Genomic DNA, 18,762 nt, shown 5'->3' on the forward strand with positions numbered 1-18,762 from the left:
GACTTGCTACATTTAGCAGATGCCTCTTTCTACCCAGCTGGCCAGAAGGAAGGCATCGGGGAGAAATGGATAGCCGATGGAAGAGACATGAAATTTTGCTAAGTCGTAGCTATCCCTGGGTTCACCAGAGGACTGGATCCTTTTGTGAGCAGGAGATGTTAACACAGAAGAGGTAAAAGCAGCTCTGGTTTCATACTGTCTGCTACCTGGCTTCTACACTTGCATGTTTTAACCATTCTTACAGAGGGAGAGGCAATCTATTAAACAACATGGCTATTACTCATTAACAAAGATGCTGACTGAAGAGGATAAATCTATTTTTTAGATGAGGAACCCAAACCCATATAAATCTTTTCCATGGCAACTGAAGTTATTCATCTCAGTATGTGATAAGCAGGGGTGAATCTGCAACATCCCCTGCTTAGTGGATAAAGCTTTTCCACTGTTTGTGACCCAGGATGCCCCTTACAAAATCGGTTATCAATATTTACTCATTCATTAGCAAAACTGACTCCTTGCTCCTGGGTCCTACACCTAGATCTAAGTCTAAAATTAGATCTAAGCCTCACAGTTTTGCAGCATTTTATGCTGTTTTCTCTCTATCTATGCAACTTTTTCTGCTGTCAGAGGCCAGCTCTGCCCATACTGTACTACCTCTCCCCATCATGGAAGCTATCATATGACCCATACATCAGACACAGCTCTGGCTTGTAAACAGCCAGGAGTGAAATAGCTTGAGATTTCAGGTTATCAGGAGCCAATGTACATAAAACCAAGAGAGAAAAGGTCTGGTTTATACCATACCTTGCTTTATAGCCAGTCTTATACATGTATGTGTGCTGATGTGGTGTTTGGACTTTCCCAATGTTTTCTAATGCCAATGCTTACATATGTTTTGGAGTGTGAAGCTCTGCAAGGGCCAAAGATAATTCTCTAGTATGTGTGCTTATATAAATAAGTGTGAATACACGTAGCTGGGCCAGAGCCTGCCTGCCTGCCTGCCTGGAGAGCCAGTGGTAGGAAACTCTCCAAGGCCAGCTCCCAAGCTGCAGCTTTACTCTCTGTTCCTGCAGCCCTGCACCCACAGTCCTAGGTCTCTGCACACAGAAGTCACCAGCAAATCCCCATCCCCACCCATTATAGCTCATTTTCTCTAAGCTCTGGCAATGCCAGAAGAATTCAGCCACTCCCTTTCTCATTTTCATAAGAGAAATGACAGGTGATGATATACAAAGAGTTCCTGGTTCACTTGTCAGGCTTCAGTTGCTGTTTCTTCTGTGCTTGAAAGAGTCTAAACCTCTTCTATTTTTTGGGCAGAGGCTCCCCTGGTCTCAAAGGAAAACAGTATCGCCCACTCTCAAAGTCACATCCATGGATAGGTTGGTGCAGAGAGACCTTTTTCTTCCTGACCCAGAACAGCCTTTTCAATTTTTTATGTTTATTTTTGTACTCTAGCTATTCCATCAAAGCTACAAAAGTCCTTTCAGTAGCACAGTTTCTATTTAAGATTATGGATAAAATAACTTATTGAAGAGGAGAAAAGCCATTTCAAGCTTTCTGAGCCCTCTCTATAATATACGCTTATGGTTTCAATTTGCAAAGGCAAGCTTGAAAATCTACAATGCAGCACATACATATTTTACTGCCAAGCTTACATTTTTTCCCTTGATGATTCAGCACTGAAGGAAGCAAGCTGCTGTGATTAACCCTAACCCAGACAACAGAGATCAACAGCTACTTCCAGTACCATGGCCTGGCCACTTGCCATTTCAAGAGCAAAGGCAACGGGAGTCTCGTGCAATTGATGATATGGAATAAGTCCAAAGGCCATTCTTAAATCTAAAATATCTAAATCATTCAGTGAGGCACACATTCAGTGTGCAGGTCTTTACAACATAAATTATCTCATCTTCTTTGATCTGTGCAGTCCAGCACACCCATTACCAGCTTTCTGGGCTTCTTACAATACTTTTCTTAAACTGGAAGACATATGTATTCATTTCAGTCTGTTTATAGTAAAAACCTCCACTTTTCCACACAAAGCATTTCAGTTCCTTGTTATATTAGTATTTATTATTATATTATATTGTTGTTCTACATGGCTCATTGAGTCAATCTTTCAATGATATTCTGCCTTGTAACACTAAAGAGACAAAACTTAATATCAGTAGTAAGATGCAAATGCTGTTTCTAACATTTTGCAAAACACTGGAACAGCACCTTCAAATGGCAAAGCACAGCCTGCTTTGGGAGCCAGCTCCCAGCTACAGCATGAGGACAAGAACAGGACAAATTGTAAAATGGACCAGAATCATGAGGAGCAGGGTGAAGGAGGAGTGAATATGTGAGAGAACTAGTGGCAGAGGACTGAGAGAGATGAGTAGCTTGGACAGGGGGAAAACAGTCAAACAGAAAACCCAAAAGAGAAAACAGCTACACATCTAAGGCATACATGCAAAGGCAGAACTGGAGAAGATCCACAGCCACAGAAAAGGAATTCCAGGAAAACCGGAGAAGAGAGGAGCGCTTGCAAAAAGCAGCCACGTGGTTAACTCAATTTTCTGGATACATCAAAGTTTTTGTGAGTAGAGGACTGAATTCCTGTCATTAATCTTCCACTCTGGCAATTGCAGCAACTGCCTGGAGGAGCGATGTGCTTGCAACAGGCAGAAGCAGCAAGCAGGAAAAACATACAGCCCTGCTTTAGCCATGCTCCCTCACATGAAGAAGCCTGAAAGCACCTGAAAGAGATTAATGCCTCATCTGCTTTTACTTTGCAGAGCGAGATCACAGCAGGGAGGCTCAGGCCAGTATTTGTTACTAATCACACTTCTTTCTAACCCACCTGCTGCCTGGCATTCAGTTAAACACCCATTTTTATTGAATTACTGAAGGTGTTCCCACAGCAATGACACTGCAATCAGCTTTTCCTGGGCTATTTCTCCCACAGAACTGCTCTGGGGCCAGTGAGAAGGTGCTGAAGTTTTTCCATGGATAATGGGAGCTCACAATCTGCAGGTGACAGGTCTAAATCTGTGCAAATGCATACCAAGACTTGTCATATGGCAAGGGCACAAAGACAGCCTCAGTGGGGGCCAGCAATTCCCCCTTGTTTCTAGTTGCTCAGATGCAACTCAGACATGTCTGCAGTGATAGGAACCTAAAAGAATGGATGAATAATATTTCTGTCTGCCTGTCTGTCCCCACCACCTGCCTTGGTGCCTCTGGTGACCAGACCCCCTCCCCGTGTCACCTCAGCTGTGTATCTGGCTGGTAAGTGCTGCTCCAGGGAGTCCTTCAGGAGCTGAAAATCCTGAACAGAAACATGATTCTCAAAACAAAATATACTAAATGTCCTTTCCTGGCCTCAGTTGAGATCTTTTCCAAGTTGCGAGGGAAAAGTTACCCACTGGGAAAACAAAATGCAACAGAGACAATGACAACAAAATGTGTTGCCAAATTGGCTGAAGGTTTACTGAGCTGCATGTGTGGCTAGGCTGCTGCTGAACAAGCATTTCCTGTGTACCAGGATGATCTGGAGACATATGGAGATCATCCCTCAGTGTCTGGTCAGTGAAGGAGGAAGAAATCAGCTCAGACGTGGGGGATAATGCTGTTTAAACAACACCTGTGGTGAGAAGGTGCAATAGGTCAGGAAATCTCTACAACTATCATCTAAAGGATCAAATTTTTTGCCAGGGTGCCTGGAGAAGGATGAAAACACTTATTAACCTGGTAATGTGGAGTTGGGAGCTGGGATGCCTCCACAGCTGTACTTTGTGATCACACACTCTTTATAGCACAGTTCCCACTGTCTATGGATGTAGTATTCTCCATGTGCGCTGGCCAACAACAGTCAGAAACTTTCCTTTGAGTAAGGCCAACTCTGTTGAATGCCATGGGACAAAGGATTATGTCTGAAAAAACTGAGGAGTTTATCTGTTCTACTACAACCTTTCCAAAACATTTGCCAAAATATCATTCCATCCTGTTTAAACAGTCTATGCAGCCCCCTAGAACAACTCTGTCTATTCTTCAGTTTAGATGTATGAAAATTATTGTAATTAACATCACATTTGATTCTCCTGTGAGTTTTAACCAAATGTGGTGGTTTTATGTTACAAAAGATTGACAGTTAATTCAACAACCTTGACTTAAATCAACATCCTAATCTCATATTGTCTCCTAGATAAAGGTGTCTTGTTATAACCCTGTAAAACTCAGGTGTTTTATAGGGAGTTACAAATCAATTGAGGTACAGCAGGATAAATTAAGGGATTGAAATTTCATTTTTATTTCTACAGTGGGCAGAGTGACCCTAAGTCCCTAAAATCCATTAATCTGTGACAGCTGCATCAAAATGGGAGAGTGATTCTGTCCAAACAAGATTCAGCAGTCATAAAAGCCCAGCAAAGAGACCAAGGCATGGCCCACCAGCCTCAAACACTATGCTCACAACATGATAGGTGACTTCTGTGTGGTACCTCCATGCTCAGCCCTATCTCAAGCAATGATACCTGTGACATTTATCCAACATTTGCTCCAGGCTTGAGAAGGGAATGGCTCACACATGATGTCACCAGCCCAAAGGGGACCATGGTATCTATCAGCCAGCCAAAATCCTCAAACCCTGTGACTGTGTGAAGGGAAAGGCAATGCCCATAAATACTACAGGGGATCAAAAATTAGTATTAGAGTCTTGCTAAAAGTCTAGCTGTTCCTTAGGGCAGTGGGGTTTTGTTCAAGTTTTGACTTCTATGTGTTCACACTCCCACGATTTATAGACATCTCAACAAGTATCCTGAAAAAACTTTGCCTTCAGACTAAAATCATGCATAAACCATTTCAGCAGTAAAAGGATATACCTGTGTATTATATTTTCAATATAAACTTACTTTTCCCACATAAGTGGCTGTTTCTGATCCCATTTCCCATGTTAAATGTAGCTGAAGGTCAGTGTTGTTAAAATAATAATTGTGCAGGAATACTAGAGCCAATGGCGGGAATCCAGAGCAGCTCACATGATTCAGTGATGACAACCAGCTTTACAAGAGCTGGAATTTCTCATCTTGTGAGTGAGCATGATGTCAATGCTAGTTCTGCATTTTTGTGTTTTGGCAAGACTTGGACACATCCATCTTGGGTCCAGCAGGCAAGATTCCTAGGGCTTGGGCTTTCCCACATGTGGCAGCACAGTCCTGTGGTCATGCTCCATGTGAGCACCTGCCTGTGCCAGCCACAGCAGGATGAGGGACCCAGCTGGCACCACTGGCCTGGGGCAGAGAGCAGACCCCAGCCCACTGCAGGTCATTCAGTGCAATCACACACACAGGAGCAGCAGCACCTGGAGAGGCTCTGTCTGTGTGTGTGTGCACAGATACACGTTTCATCAGGAAACTGGTGTTAGAAACATCCACAGCAAGTGAACAAGTATGCTCAGGTCCCATGAAGCTGGGGCCAGTGTGAAGATCATGAAAGGAAATAATTTTCACTTTTCACTTAGCAAAAACCACGGCACACTGTGGAGTTGGGAACTGCAGAGAAGAGTGGAAAGGTATAACATTTATATTGGAAGCCACTTTTTCTGACAGTCTGACTTCCCAGAAGACAATCAGCCTTATTCAATGCCATGGCTTAGAGAGGAGCCAGTGTCACAGAATCTGTTCCGAGCTCCAGAAAAAATACCATACCAGTCCCCTGCCTCTCACCCTAGTAGTTTGTTACTCTTCATCTCTCTTCCTTTTACCTCCCCACTCCCTCCCATCTCTAGCAGTTAAGGTCAGAGACCCCCAGGATGGGGCAATGTCTGACTCAGGACTAGAACAAGCCAAAATAGTGGGAAACGCCAAGGAACTTTTGAGAGGAGGAGACCCAAAAGTGGTGGGTGGGCCAACGGGGGCAATTCTGGGAGCAGCACTCAGGCTGCTCTCCTACCTCCACAGCTTCAGGTCAAACAGCTCCAGCCCTCTGGACTCCCGCCTGGAGAACAGGAGGCTCGAGGGGGGGAGCTTATCACTCTCTACAACTACCTGAAAGGAGGTTGTAACAAGGTAAGGTAGCTCTCCTCCCGGAAAACAAAAAAGGACAAGAGGAAACGGCCTCAAGTTGTGCCAGGGGAGGTTTAGCTTGGATATCAGGAAAACTTTCTTCGCAGAAAAGGTTTTCAAGCATTGGAACAGGCTGCCCAGGGAAGGGATTGATCATCATCCCTGGAGGTATTTAAAACACCTGCAGATATGGTACTTAGGGACATGGTTTAGCGCTGAACACAGTCGTGCTGGGCTAATGGTTGAACTCGACGATCTCAGCGGTCTTTTCCAGCCGTAACTATTCCATGATTCTATCCTCTGCCAGGCTGTGCCATGTGCCCGAAACACCCTCGAAATGCTCGGGCAAGGATCGGGAGCCTGGCAAAAGGCTCGGGCATCCCTGCCGCGTTTAACCCCAGCCCAGCCTCCGGTGCCCTTGCCCGGAGCCTGTCAACGAGCGAGCCCACACGGTGGCCACCACAGCAGCGGCGGCCGCCGGACGCGGTGGCCTGCCCGGGCCAGAGCCACCGCGGCCGCCAGAGGCCACCCGGGGGCCGCCAGGGGCCCTCTGACACCCGGCCCCTGGGGAGGTCCCAGGCCAGGGCGAACCTCGGACGTTGCCTCCCCGCGCACCCTGTAAGCCCTGGGGGCTCCCACCGGAGCACCGGTGTGCCCCTGCCCCAGAACTCCGCAATAAAACTCTGCCTGAATACAACTGATCAGGAAATGAAAGGCTTTATTAGTATTATTAAAGGTTTTATCGCTGTTGTGCCCCATCCCTGGAAACATTCAAGGTCAAGCTGGATGCGTCTCGGAACAACCTGGTCTAGTGGAAGGTGACCCTGCCCCTGCAAGGGGGTTGGAACTAGATGACCTTTAAGGTCCTTTCCAACCCAAACCATTCTATGATTCTATTATTCTGTTATTCTATGATTCTATTCAGCCTTAGCCTGACCCTGGTGGCATTGGAACTGCACAGTTGGCCCCAGCTGCAAGGAAAGTCACCAATTTGAAGGCAAGTGACTTCAGCCTGCTTCTCTGTGGATTTTGTTTTCGTTGTCAGTTATGATAAAGTACTTCCTTTAACTAATTACCACAGGAATACATCAGTCAGCAGCAAAGACACACATGACTTGGATAAAAGAGGAACCTGTGCTACCAGCTCCCTTCGCTAATGGTTGGCCACCTCTCGGGGGAAACATGCTAAGCTGTGCTTTTCTCACCCAAACTGTAGGTTAAGAGGCCAGTTAAACTCATCAGGGTCTGGAAATGCTGCCTCACAAGGGGACAATGTAGCATCCTATCACTGGAGTAGACAGTGGCTTATTGACTCCCCAGGGATACAGCACACAGCTAAGAGAGGATTTGCCCTCTCTTGGTGCCACAGTTCACAGCTGCTGCTCAAAAAGCTCCACACACGGTGTATGATGCCTGTATCATATTGTAGAGCCGGATTATAAGTAATCATTTCCTTATTTTTCTAAATAGAAAAGCAAAAAGCATTTTGAAAGGATTTTGGTATTGTAAATCATGTTTCACTTTGTCTTCTTATTAAAAATAAGGCAAAATGAGTCACTGCAGAACAAATATCACTGAGAAGACCAGGTAGCCTGAAGAAAGCAGCTCCAGCCTCACTGGGAGTCAGACAGTGGAACTGGTTCCTACTCTCCTCTCCTACAAGAGCAGCTCCAGGCTGGTCTCCTCTTGCAGGGCACCGCAGGTCTGACCACTGAGTTGCATCAGGACCTACACAAGGAATCCTGGAACAGGGGAGAAAATCCCACTGCTACAGCTGAAGACATAACCTACTGCCCTGACCATGGAGAGGAGACCCCTGCCAGGTCTGTTTGTGAACATTGCTGCAGTGCCCTTTCTTTTCACGTGGCCTGACATGACCTTACCCCCCTTTTAGAAAAGGAAGACCCTTGAGAAATCTGGCAGGTCTCTGAGTGTCCAAGCTGCTACTTTATTGTCTGATTCAACAGTCCTCCAGTGTGAAGTGTACCCCATCCTCATGTGGCACGCAATGTGGTGATGTTGACAGCTCCCTTTCCCTACCTTTACCCATCCCTCTAGCACCATATTCAGCTCTCCAGTCCCACCAGATCCAAGGTATTTTTCCACTGCTTGCCCTTCTGCAAGCCCTCCCCTAAAGACAGCACAGTTGCCAACACACACAAAACACTCTACCACAGCAGAGTTACCCCTCAATGATCCATAGATTTGTGGCTGCTAGGATTGATATCCCATGGCAAAACTGATCAGTTGGAACTGGAGTAGAATCATACCTCACAGAGAAAGGGCATGCTGCAAACCACACTGCCTCTTCCTGTAACTGGCTGTAAATAGTCTACAACACTTCTCTTTGTGCAGCTTTGTCCAAAAATAAAATCCCTTTAGGCTGCGGTAGACCTTGATGTTCATGGGAACAGCACTCTCAAATTATATGCAGTACATGGCACATGGACTGCATTGTGTAGCAGTTCAATGCCAGTGACAGTCTTTGGCTTATATTTAAACACTGAAATATAGCTGAATTTCTTTGGGCAACATTAAGATCACTTTAAGGTTAACTTATATCTTCCTGTAATCCCATAAAATAAATATTTTTCTAACTCATTTTAAGTTTAGATGCTCTGAAAATAGTTTTCCTGGAATAGACCTTGTCACTACACTGAAATTCATGCCTCCATCATGTACACATAAATGACATTTTAATTAAATACACTTGATAAAACCCAAAGATTTTTAAAAGACATTGTTAATATTTTTTATTAGTTGATAGTTACTGAATCAAAAGCTTTCAATCAATTTAGCAGCATATTCCTATTTAACCTTTATTCTAAAGGGTAAATTTACTTTTCCAGCCAATCAACTCGTACAAATTCCATATTGCTTATAGCAAGTTAAAACACACCCTTACAGCTGTCAGATCCTAATAAATCTCATATTTTGGACTTGAAATAAGTGACCTAAAGCTAAATGTAAGGAAAAGCTTTTTTTCTTAAGCCGAAAAGCATACAGAAGGTCAAAAGTTCACCTTCTCACAATCTGATTACCACATTCCTAGAAGGCAAGGCCAGAGATGAGGCAAATCTTCTGCATTCCCCATGAGAGTGAGGGGGGTCCTAACAGTTGGGAAGTCCATAAAGTGACAGAAAGACACATCTACAGACAGCCCTAAAGACAGTAATGGGGAATCATTATGTTCTCTTGCATCACAGCCTTGTTCTTCTGTTGCAGAGTCACACACCTCCTGCCTTCCCATCCACACTTCCCAAGCACAACCCCAGTTTCATCACTAGCAATGTGCAGGTTTCCAAAAAGCTGATCCCCCTTGTCTCTAGAGTGACAACTCCTGTCTCCCTCTCCTTGAAGCTGGAGCCCTTTACTCTGCTCATCTCCAAGAGAAGGAAGAAGAGGAGGGGCTTTTGGGGTGATAAATCTTACCTAGGGTCTCCTGGCCGGTTTCACAGTGGGGAGCTGGCTTGGTGGCCCTAAGCAGTGCGCCGAGGAGGAGCAGGAGCCTCAGAACCATGCTGGAGCCCCTTAGGCAAGCAGCACAGTGATGTGGCACTCACTGCCCGCTGGAGTGACTCCTCACTTGGAGCCTCAGCGCGCCTCTGGCTCTCCAAGCTGCAGAGGAAATCAGTGCACTGCAAGGGCATGCCCACGTCTCACAGTGTGTGCAGTCCAGGCGTCAGATTTCAGCTAGCGTTTGAGCTTGGAAAGCAAAAGGCTTTGAGACAGAGAGGGAGGAGGAGTGAGCTCCCCCTCCCCTCTGCCTCCAGACCGTCTCCCTCTTGCAGCTTGGTTTACAATTTCATAAACAGTTTGAGCAAAGGGGGGTCCCTGCAGGGTTGTGCCGGGCTGCTCCTCAGCTGCGGGTTTGATGTCTTTGGTCTTCGTGCAGCAGTTTTCCTAAGGGACAAGAGGAGCTTCGTGAAAGCGTGTCTCACTGAAGCCAAGAGCAACTGCCTGAAGAGAGCAAGGAGAAAAGAGAGAGAGAAAAGCAAACAATTGAAAGCAACTTTCCTCCCAAAGAATGGTATTTCATCACACAACTGCAAGTTTAAAACATAACATGACAACAAAGGGACCCTAAACTGCATCCCCTCCAGCACAGCAAGATTGAAAACCCACAGAATAGCCACCAGGATCTCTCTCTATGTGCTCCTCCTGGGCATTTTACTTAAGATAAGATTCAGTTTACAGAAGCAACCTTGGAGGGATGCCAGTATTTTCTCTCTATTCTTAAAAAAGAATAACTTCACAAGAATGTAGATGAGATTCCAGAAAAACATTATAAGCTTTAACTGGATGGTAAATCTATAGTAAATTTTTTGTAAATTGATTTTTTTATTATCTTGCTTGTTTTGGGGGTTCTGTTGTTGGTTTTTGTTTTTTTTTTTTTGAGAAATATGCATTGTATGTTTTTATTTCTACACAACAGGTGGAGAAGCTTCCCTTAGGTAGGATGTGAAATCCTCATTCCTTACCTATACATCAAAAAATATCCTGTATCACAGAAAAAAAAAAAAGGAATTTTTCTTCAAAAATCTAGACCAAAACAGACCAAAGCTTCCTATCTTTTCAGGTAGTGCATGTTCCTTTGAGGACAGATACCTGCTTACACACGAGAATAGAGAATCTGTCCTTGCAGACAGAGCACTCTGGTTCCTGCTGATCAGTGTTGAAGATCAGTAAGGAGGTATGGTGCTATATGACAATGTAATCAAATAAGCCCCCCATAGGGAAACCACTAAAAAGGTTGACAGGGCAGGAGAAAGCTGTATACACCCCAAAAATCAATTTATGTTTCATCTCATTTGGAAGAGGTGCATCAGCAGTAAAGTATGTCCTCTGCTTCCAGGCTCTGCGAGGAAAGGGAGAGTTTACCTCCAGGATTTCCTTCTAGATCTGGAGACTGCAGAGTTTGTCCTGGGAGTAAACAGTAGTAAAGCCTATGAGGGTTCAAAGAACAAACTTACAAGGATAAAATACTATTTACAGCTGAGAGTGCATCCGAGCTCAAGGCTTGCTGCATGCCCAGGCTGTGCACTTGGTGTTACAGGGAAAAAAAGAGGCTGCCCAGATCTAACCAAAGTGATATGGATAAACTCTTTACAGTAAAAAAGGCTATGGAGATAATACCTATAAACAGAAGCTGACCCTCAGCCCTTGGAAATTATATCTGTATTGTAGTTTTCTGCAGCCACATACTTTGGGACCACATATCTTAAAACGCAGCAAATAAATGTCCCCTTTACCAAGATTGCCCAAAACATTTTGCAAACCACTGACACCTGCTTTTATCAGCACTATTAGCCCTACTGTGATACTCCACATTCATACTGTGCTCCATATTTAGTCTCAATTATTAATGAGACAAAGTCACATCGCACTGGGAATACTGATTTGGTGTCATTTGGAAATGTTAATTTGTTATTTTCCTGAAATAACACCTTATTATAAGGCACACCTTATATAATTTCTTGTTCTCAAGATTATTGTATCCATCTAATATTATTTGTAGCTTGTCTATGCATCAATTCCCATACACACCCCAGCTCAATCAGCCTTCAGGTCATTGTATCATATTCGACAGAATCAAATGGAGACAGTGTAAGGACTATTCAGTACAACAGAATAAACAAGTAATGAGGAAAGTGATAAATTAAACCCACAGGCACTCAGGAACTAAGAAGCAGGTGATGAAGGAGACATTAACAGGGACCAGAATGTGTTGGTCACTGCCTGATGATGGGCTGTTAAAGGAACAGTTTGGTCACAGCCTTGAATAAGGTCAGGTTGAACTTTGTCACTGATAAGAAACATAAAATGTGATTATCTTTATTATTATAGAAAATAAGAAGTGACTTCAGGGACCATGGAAAACTTATGATGGCCTGGTCAGGGAAAAGAGCAAAGGAAAGGATCACAATGGATCAGGGAGTCTCAAGTGTAGGAAAATCAGAGAGGAGGGGAATAAAGGGAGTGGCAGCAGGTAGGTAGGCTGGTAGGCTGTATGCTTTTCTGACATAGTCCTGTGCCTGGTCACAGGACTATTTTCATACTAAATCCTTTTTTTTTTTTTTCTCTACTGTGTAATCTCCCTCTCTGACCTAGGTGTGCATGCTGAAAGGTCAGTGTGCCAGCAACCAGAGAGACCAAATGTGAGCTGCAAAGTCAAAGTGTCAGCCACTGGAGAGACATGGATGTGTTAAGGTTTCTCCAGTGAATATAATCCTGTGTCGATGTGTGTACATGTGTAGTTTGCTAGCAAACTCCAGTCTGGATTAGCAGTCAAATAGAAGAGTTCTCTGGAAAAACTCAACATGTGAATCACTGGCTGGGTAAAGGGCCTAGGCTGAAGATATGACCTGAGAGCTTGTGCTGATATTTGAGGAATCTGGGAATGTGAGCATACATGTGAACACAGAGAGTGGGAGCATGTGTGTTGTCACCACCTGAACCTCAATCCTGAACAGCCAGCGAGGAGCAATTGAACTGGGCTCTCTGTACTTAGGCTTGTGTGAGTGCTGGTGGTAAACCAGCTCTTCTGGAATCATGCATGTGTTGACACGTGTGCTTGTGCCACTGTGGGACTCATCCTTACTGCTGTCTGAACCTGCAATTGGGAGTAGTCACAGCTGCACCCACAGGTCCTGATTGCATAGATCTGACACCCACAAACATCACATCCTTAACAAACTCCACTGTACCAACTAAATAAAACCCTCAATAGCTGAAAAGCTCCAAGCTTCTTTGTTTCTTAGCCTCCACGGACCTTTTACATTAAATCAGGATGTCTATTTGGTACCAGAATAAAAAAATTTACTATATAATTAGGACAGATGGGGGGCTAAGAATGATATTAAGATAATTAGCAGCAAAGGTAAATTTATCAGCGTGTCACCACCACCTATGATTTTTTCCATGCTTGCATGCCATAAAGCACGGGGAACAGAAGGTCTGGAAGGGTTATTTCACTTACTCTTAGCTTTGGTTGCCTGCTCTTTTCCTCCTTCCCAAGGGATTTGATCCCAGGCTTAGCAGTGTGTCTTTCTGTGAAGGTTGGGCATGGTTGCCATCTCTGGGTTCCCCTGCAGACTTACACCTTTCTTAGGGGAACAGTAGTTCAGCTACTGCTCTTCTCACTCATACACTATTTCCAGCCATCCAGCATTTCTACCTTGTTTGACTATTTTTCAGCCCATTATTAGCACTTTGTTTATATCACTTGCCCTTCTCATATTTTTGGTGTGTATTAACACTAACTATATCAAATGGGACTACTAGCAGGTATTGCACAGTTGCATGACCAAATCTAGAAGTATTAAAAGCAGCTAGGGAAGGGATGGTTGGGAATAGAGGGATTTCTCAACCTCTCTATTTTTATTTCTGGGTTTTAGTAAATCTTCTAGTCTTTGCAGGGAGTTGACAACAAGTTCTGGCTTAGGTTTAAATATTATATTTTCATTCCAATTCTAAAAGAATCTTAAAAATGAACAAACAAATCACAGAGTGTTAAGTAGATGTAACCTGGGTTTCATTACTTGCACTTGAATTACTACAATAAATTTAAAGGATTTCACTAGCTCTTGTTGCTGACTATGTCTTTCCTGATATGACCTTTCTGTTAGCCTACAGTCTGCAGCACAGAAGCAATACAGAAATCCTCTTCAGGACTAAATACCAAAACTGCTTCATGTCCCTGGCAGGTACTCAAAGTGGGATTAAATACAGTACATTTAACTTGGTTGCATTCTCATGATTCTTACTATTGTCAGAGAAATTTAGCAGAGGGGTATACTGGACTCAGACTGGGTTTCATTACCTGGTTCTTTTTTTATTTTGACTCTAATAGGAGCTGATAGGAGGTTGAACAATAAATAGAAGCAGTGCTGTCTAGATAACTATTCTGAAGGACAAACAGACAGATACCAGATGAAAATGCTACTTCATGGCTTGTTATTCTCTCCTCTACTAGCTAATAAAGCTGGCAGGATGGTGTTGGGCAGCACATCACATCTGTTCCAGTACAAAATCAGCAGGTGTGGTTTTAGGACTTTACAGTAGTTTAAATTAGTCCAGAAGATGTTTTCATTTGCACAGCAGAAACAAATCTTCATTCTGTGTTTTCTGTTTCTATTTATTTTCCCCCCTTTTTCAGTTTCTGCAAAACAGGGTAGAGAAGAGGAGCTGCTCTCAGGACAGACAGGGAATAAACCAACAGCAATATTTAAAAAATCCCAACTCTATTCTAGTTATCTTTGCAAGACCTTATTTCCCTGTGCCTGATGGTGCTTCATGCAACAACAGAGATCTGAAAAAGGCCCACAAGGCCTTCTCTTTCAGCTTCTAGCTGCTAAGCTAAAAAAGGAAAACAGACTTGTTCTCCAAACAAATATTTCTATTTCAAATTAACATGCACATGGATAAGAGAAATGGGTAATTTACTCTAAAGATACACAGACTGTTCTGAGCTCTGCACTTGTTAAGAGAAGAAGATATTTTGGGATGTTTTGCGGTGCCTTCTGGGACCATCTACATTACTCTTGGGGAGCTTTTAACATTCTCACAGAGAGTTTTTTTCAGCAGTGCCTTTTATCTCAACTTTCAATTTGTTCCCTTTATGACCCATAGGATTAAACCAGCTTCAGAAACTGCCACACATAAACATTGAGTGCTGAAAATTTGATGGAGAGACTGTAGAGAAAAAGACCACAAAAGCAAGAGTTTTTGTGTTTTCCTACACAGTACCCTAAAAGTTTAACCTGGAATAGATCATGGACTGCAACTCTCTACATGTCTCAAGTACTTCAAAAATTCCCTGTAGCCTCTACCAGTTACTTTTGATTATTATTCATCAAGTACATATTTGTATCAGATCACTAAGGGAAGAGGAATAATGCTCCAGCAGACCTCTTCAGTGAACCAGTATGGCTATACTCCAAACATTGAATTTCCTGCAATGGTTTCAAAATTGGTTTTTAATTATTTTCTTTTTTTTTTTTTCTGGTCATTTTGACATGTTTTGCCCATTTCTTTCCCTCAGTTTTTCTTCATAAGGTGGAAACAAAACCAAGGAGTGAGCGGGAGGATTTACTTCCCTTACTATTAATATTACTGTCACAGATATTTATTTCCTTCCCAGTTAAATATAATAAATGTTAAGAAAATGCAGCTTTTAAAAATATTTAAATCATTTAAATTCAATACAAGTACTGTCAGTGATAATTAAATTCTGTTTTCATCTTCTCGCTTGTCACAGATTAACTAAGACAATGACCCAAAAAATTAGTTGCTTATACCACTTCCAGGTGATTCACTGAACTGATCCTATCATAATGCAGAAGAATGCAATTAAAGCAGGAGAAGGCCTTACCATCCCCAAAAGATTCAACTGAATACATGCCTTTCTACCCTTCATGTGGTCTCTGTGCTTGTTTGAGTTAATCAGTAAGAAATGAAGCCACTCAAAAAGTTTCTTTTGATGACAGGAGAAAATGATATCTAGTTAAAATTCAGACATGATCAAAGGCACAAGTGATACAAAAAAACTGGAAGGGAACCTGGCACCAGATGGTAGAATGAGACCACAAAGGGACAACAGTAATAAATATGATTCTATATCCAGGAGAACATGTGCAAAATAATATGCACTGATCACTAGACCCTGCAATAAGCACACAATATTATTTAAATTTAATCATTAAAAATATAGAGCTGACATAAGGACTTTGTTATCCTCTCAAAGGCTGCCTCTTATTATTCCCACATGTAAAGCAGCAAAGCAGGATTACTGCTGAGGGCTTACTGGTAATACATTTTGTGGGTTTAGTTCAAGATGAGGCTCAAAGGTGACTCTGCCATAAAGCAAGAAAAATAATACAAATAAGTCGGTGAATCATAGAACTGAATATATAACAGCTACAAGGAAAAATGTGTGCTCAAAAAAGATCTGTGCTGAGAACTAAAGGTCTTTCTTTTCTTCTGATCACAGATGGAGTATTAAAAATTAATGTAAGTTCTACCAGAAAAGAACTTGACAGTCCTATTTTGAGACTCATTTCACTTTGTCTCTTCTCCCTGTCTCACAGAACATTAATGCCAAAACATTCAAAAGAAGTTCTCTAGGGCTTGCTTTGCACATTTGCAGAGGTGCTGGGAAGCATTTTAAAAAAGTGACTTGGAGTCCTTTAGTTTGTAGATACCCGATGGGGGAAACACTCAACAGACCCTGATGCTTTGCAGGGAGATCCTTGGTATTTTCCAAAGAAAAATTAGGCCCTCCAAGGCTGACACTCCCCAGAAAACTGGGAGTCAGCTCAGATAGCAAGAACCAGTAGCCATTTCAGATAATACTAGCATGACAGCTCTGAGGATTTTAACTTCATTTTCAGAAATAAATTTATGAGTTAAATCAAGACCCAGGCCTCACTTAAAACAAGGAGAAACAGGCTGTTAAAGTAGTTAAAATAAAATGCTTCTAAAGGTATTTAGGCACTTTAAAATTACATATCAGTATACTGAGAGTCTACATCACACTAAATATTGATAATATTTAAGTGTCTTAATATTTGTTTTCTATATCGAGGTTCCAACTCTTTAGACTGACAGTCTGTGAAAATAAAGTTTTTTTAAAGATAAGAAATTTTAGTTAAAAATATGTTTTCTTCTTTTATTCAAATAATTTACAAAACATCTATCAGTGTATCAAAGTATCAGTGGAAACTAGAGAGACCAAATACAAAACAATTGTAGGGACTGTCTTTTCCTGACAATCTTTGGAAGACAACATCTGTAACCTCTGATATTCAGGTATGCTCCACTCATGATGTTCAGACTAAAGATGTGCTGAATTGCCCACAAAGGATAATCACCATAGCTACCATAGTTAGATAGTGAAGGTGGAGAGGCCAGGTTGGAGGCTGTCCTTGGGATCATGCAGGATCCCATATAGCCAGCATTTTCAGCAGCACAATACCCAGCCCTACAGAGGCACCACAAATAGCCTGCCTGCCCTACAGAGACCAAGCTGACCTCAGAGTTGTTCTCCCAGCTTTACCAGTGTCTACGTGGGTGCAACTCATGCCACACCCATATGCAGCATTCTGTCTCCCTTATTTGTGACAAAGGCATTAGTTTATAGATACGAATATCTATTTCAAATGTAAGTTGTACAAAATACTGTTTGGGGAAGTGTCAGAGACTGAAATGGTTAATGGCTTAAACAGAGACTTTTCTCCACTGTAGCAAACTGCAAAGAAACAGCAAAGAACCCAGCAAAACCCACCCCTCCCTGAATATGCCTCCTAATTTGGAGTGCAAAAGGACCTTGAGATGAGATAAGATAAGGGAGGATACTATTGTCCAACTATCCCAGGAGTAGAAGGGCTTGCATACCTGAAGATACAAACTGGATTTTCGGATAAGGGAAGAGGCTGATAAGAGGCAAAACCCCAGAGGGATCAAGACCATCACTTTGACAGGACTTTGACCACCACTTCAATCAACAGACATTGGAACTGCAACTACCAAGTTTCATCACTGGATCCAGTAGGTGGTGACAACATATATCTTTCTACTTTTACCCTTTCTTTCTCTTTCTTTTCCTTACACATTTTCCTAAGTGTTATTTTTATGCTTTTATAGTACTATATTATTATAGATAATAACAACCAAAATGGCTACACACCTGTTTTCCTTTGAAACCAGATTGTTCTAAAATAAACTCTACTTATATATATTTACAAACACCAATCATTCAGTGTTGTTTCACTCTAATCTGCCCCAAGGGATCTATTAACAAGAACTTGGGTTACCTTCGTCTTTTGGGGTGGTCATAACAGGAGAGCAGGGTGGTGATGATGTGTGACACTGACTCAGGGTTTACTAGAGAGCTGTAGAGTCCTGCACAGCACTGCTATTGTGCCATCCTTCAGTCATGCATCCAATGACATTAGAAGTATGAGTGTTTCCATGTCAGGAAAAGCATTAACAAATTGGAAGAGATTTGCAGAGAGGTAACAAATAGGATGAGGGCTTACGCATTGACTCATCATGAGAAATAATTTGAGCTGCTGAATATGGTTTTTTTCTTGGCCAAATAATGACTAATTTGATATTCAGGCATCTGAAAAAATAAGTTGTATAGGACAGGCCAAGACACAGTTATGACTCAAGAGAATGAGCACAGGGCAGCAGGGAGAGTAAAAGAAAGGCTATAGGGTCGTAATTATTAGCCACAGGCTAAAGTATGGGAACAATACCAGTCATGGGCTGAACTTGGAAACAGCTCCTTCAATCAGTCAAATCCTCCTCCTTCTCCTCCCTGCTTTTCTAAAAAGCCAGCATTCTGGACTAAAATCTCTGCCAGTGTAAAGTAATCCAGTGCTACTGATATAATGATGTTGCCCTGGTTAGAGAGCTGATACAGGACTGCTAAGTTTTGAACAGATATGAGACATGTCTTATCATCCACTTATCTGACTGAACTCTATGGGAGAAGTTTCTTCAGCCTACAAGGCTTTAGGACAAGATCCTTAGCAGCTCCAAGACTGCCATCGGTCATTCTAGTCATACTATTCACAACCTGAGCCACAGTGACACTGAGACCCCTATGACAACTGGGAATCTGGATTTTTCTAACTTCCCTCAACTGTTCATATCAGTGAGTTATCCTCTACTCCTTTACTATCATTAGGGAACAAAAAAGAACCAGTGG

General features: G+C 42.5%; 1 protein-coding gene across 1 annotated transcript in view; it reads right to left on the reverse strand.

Moving 5' to 3' along the window:
• CPZ (carboxypeptidase Z) overlaps positions 1 to 9,576 on the reverse strand; it is a 37,067-nt gene extending 27,491 nt beyond the window's left edge. The window contains exon 1 of the mRNA XM_008920917.2: positions 9,480 to 9,576. Coding sequence (XP_008919165.2) covers positions 9,480 to 9,567 — 88 coding nt within the window. The 5' untranslated portion in view covers positions 9,568 to 9,576. The remainder of the gene's footprint in view (positions 1 to 9,479) is intronic.
• Between the last annotated feature and the right edge of the window lie 9,186 nt (positions 9,577 to 18,762).

This window comes from Manacus vitellinus, unplaced genomic scaffold (genome assembly GCF_001715985.3).
Source record: "Manacus vitellinus isolate BGI_N305 unplaced genomic scaffold, ASM171598v3 scaffold_0_pilon, whole genome shotgun sequence".
Lineage (NCBI taxonomy): Eukaryota > Metazoa > Chordata > Aves > Passeriformes > Pipridae > Manacus > Manacus vitellinus.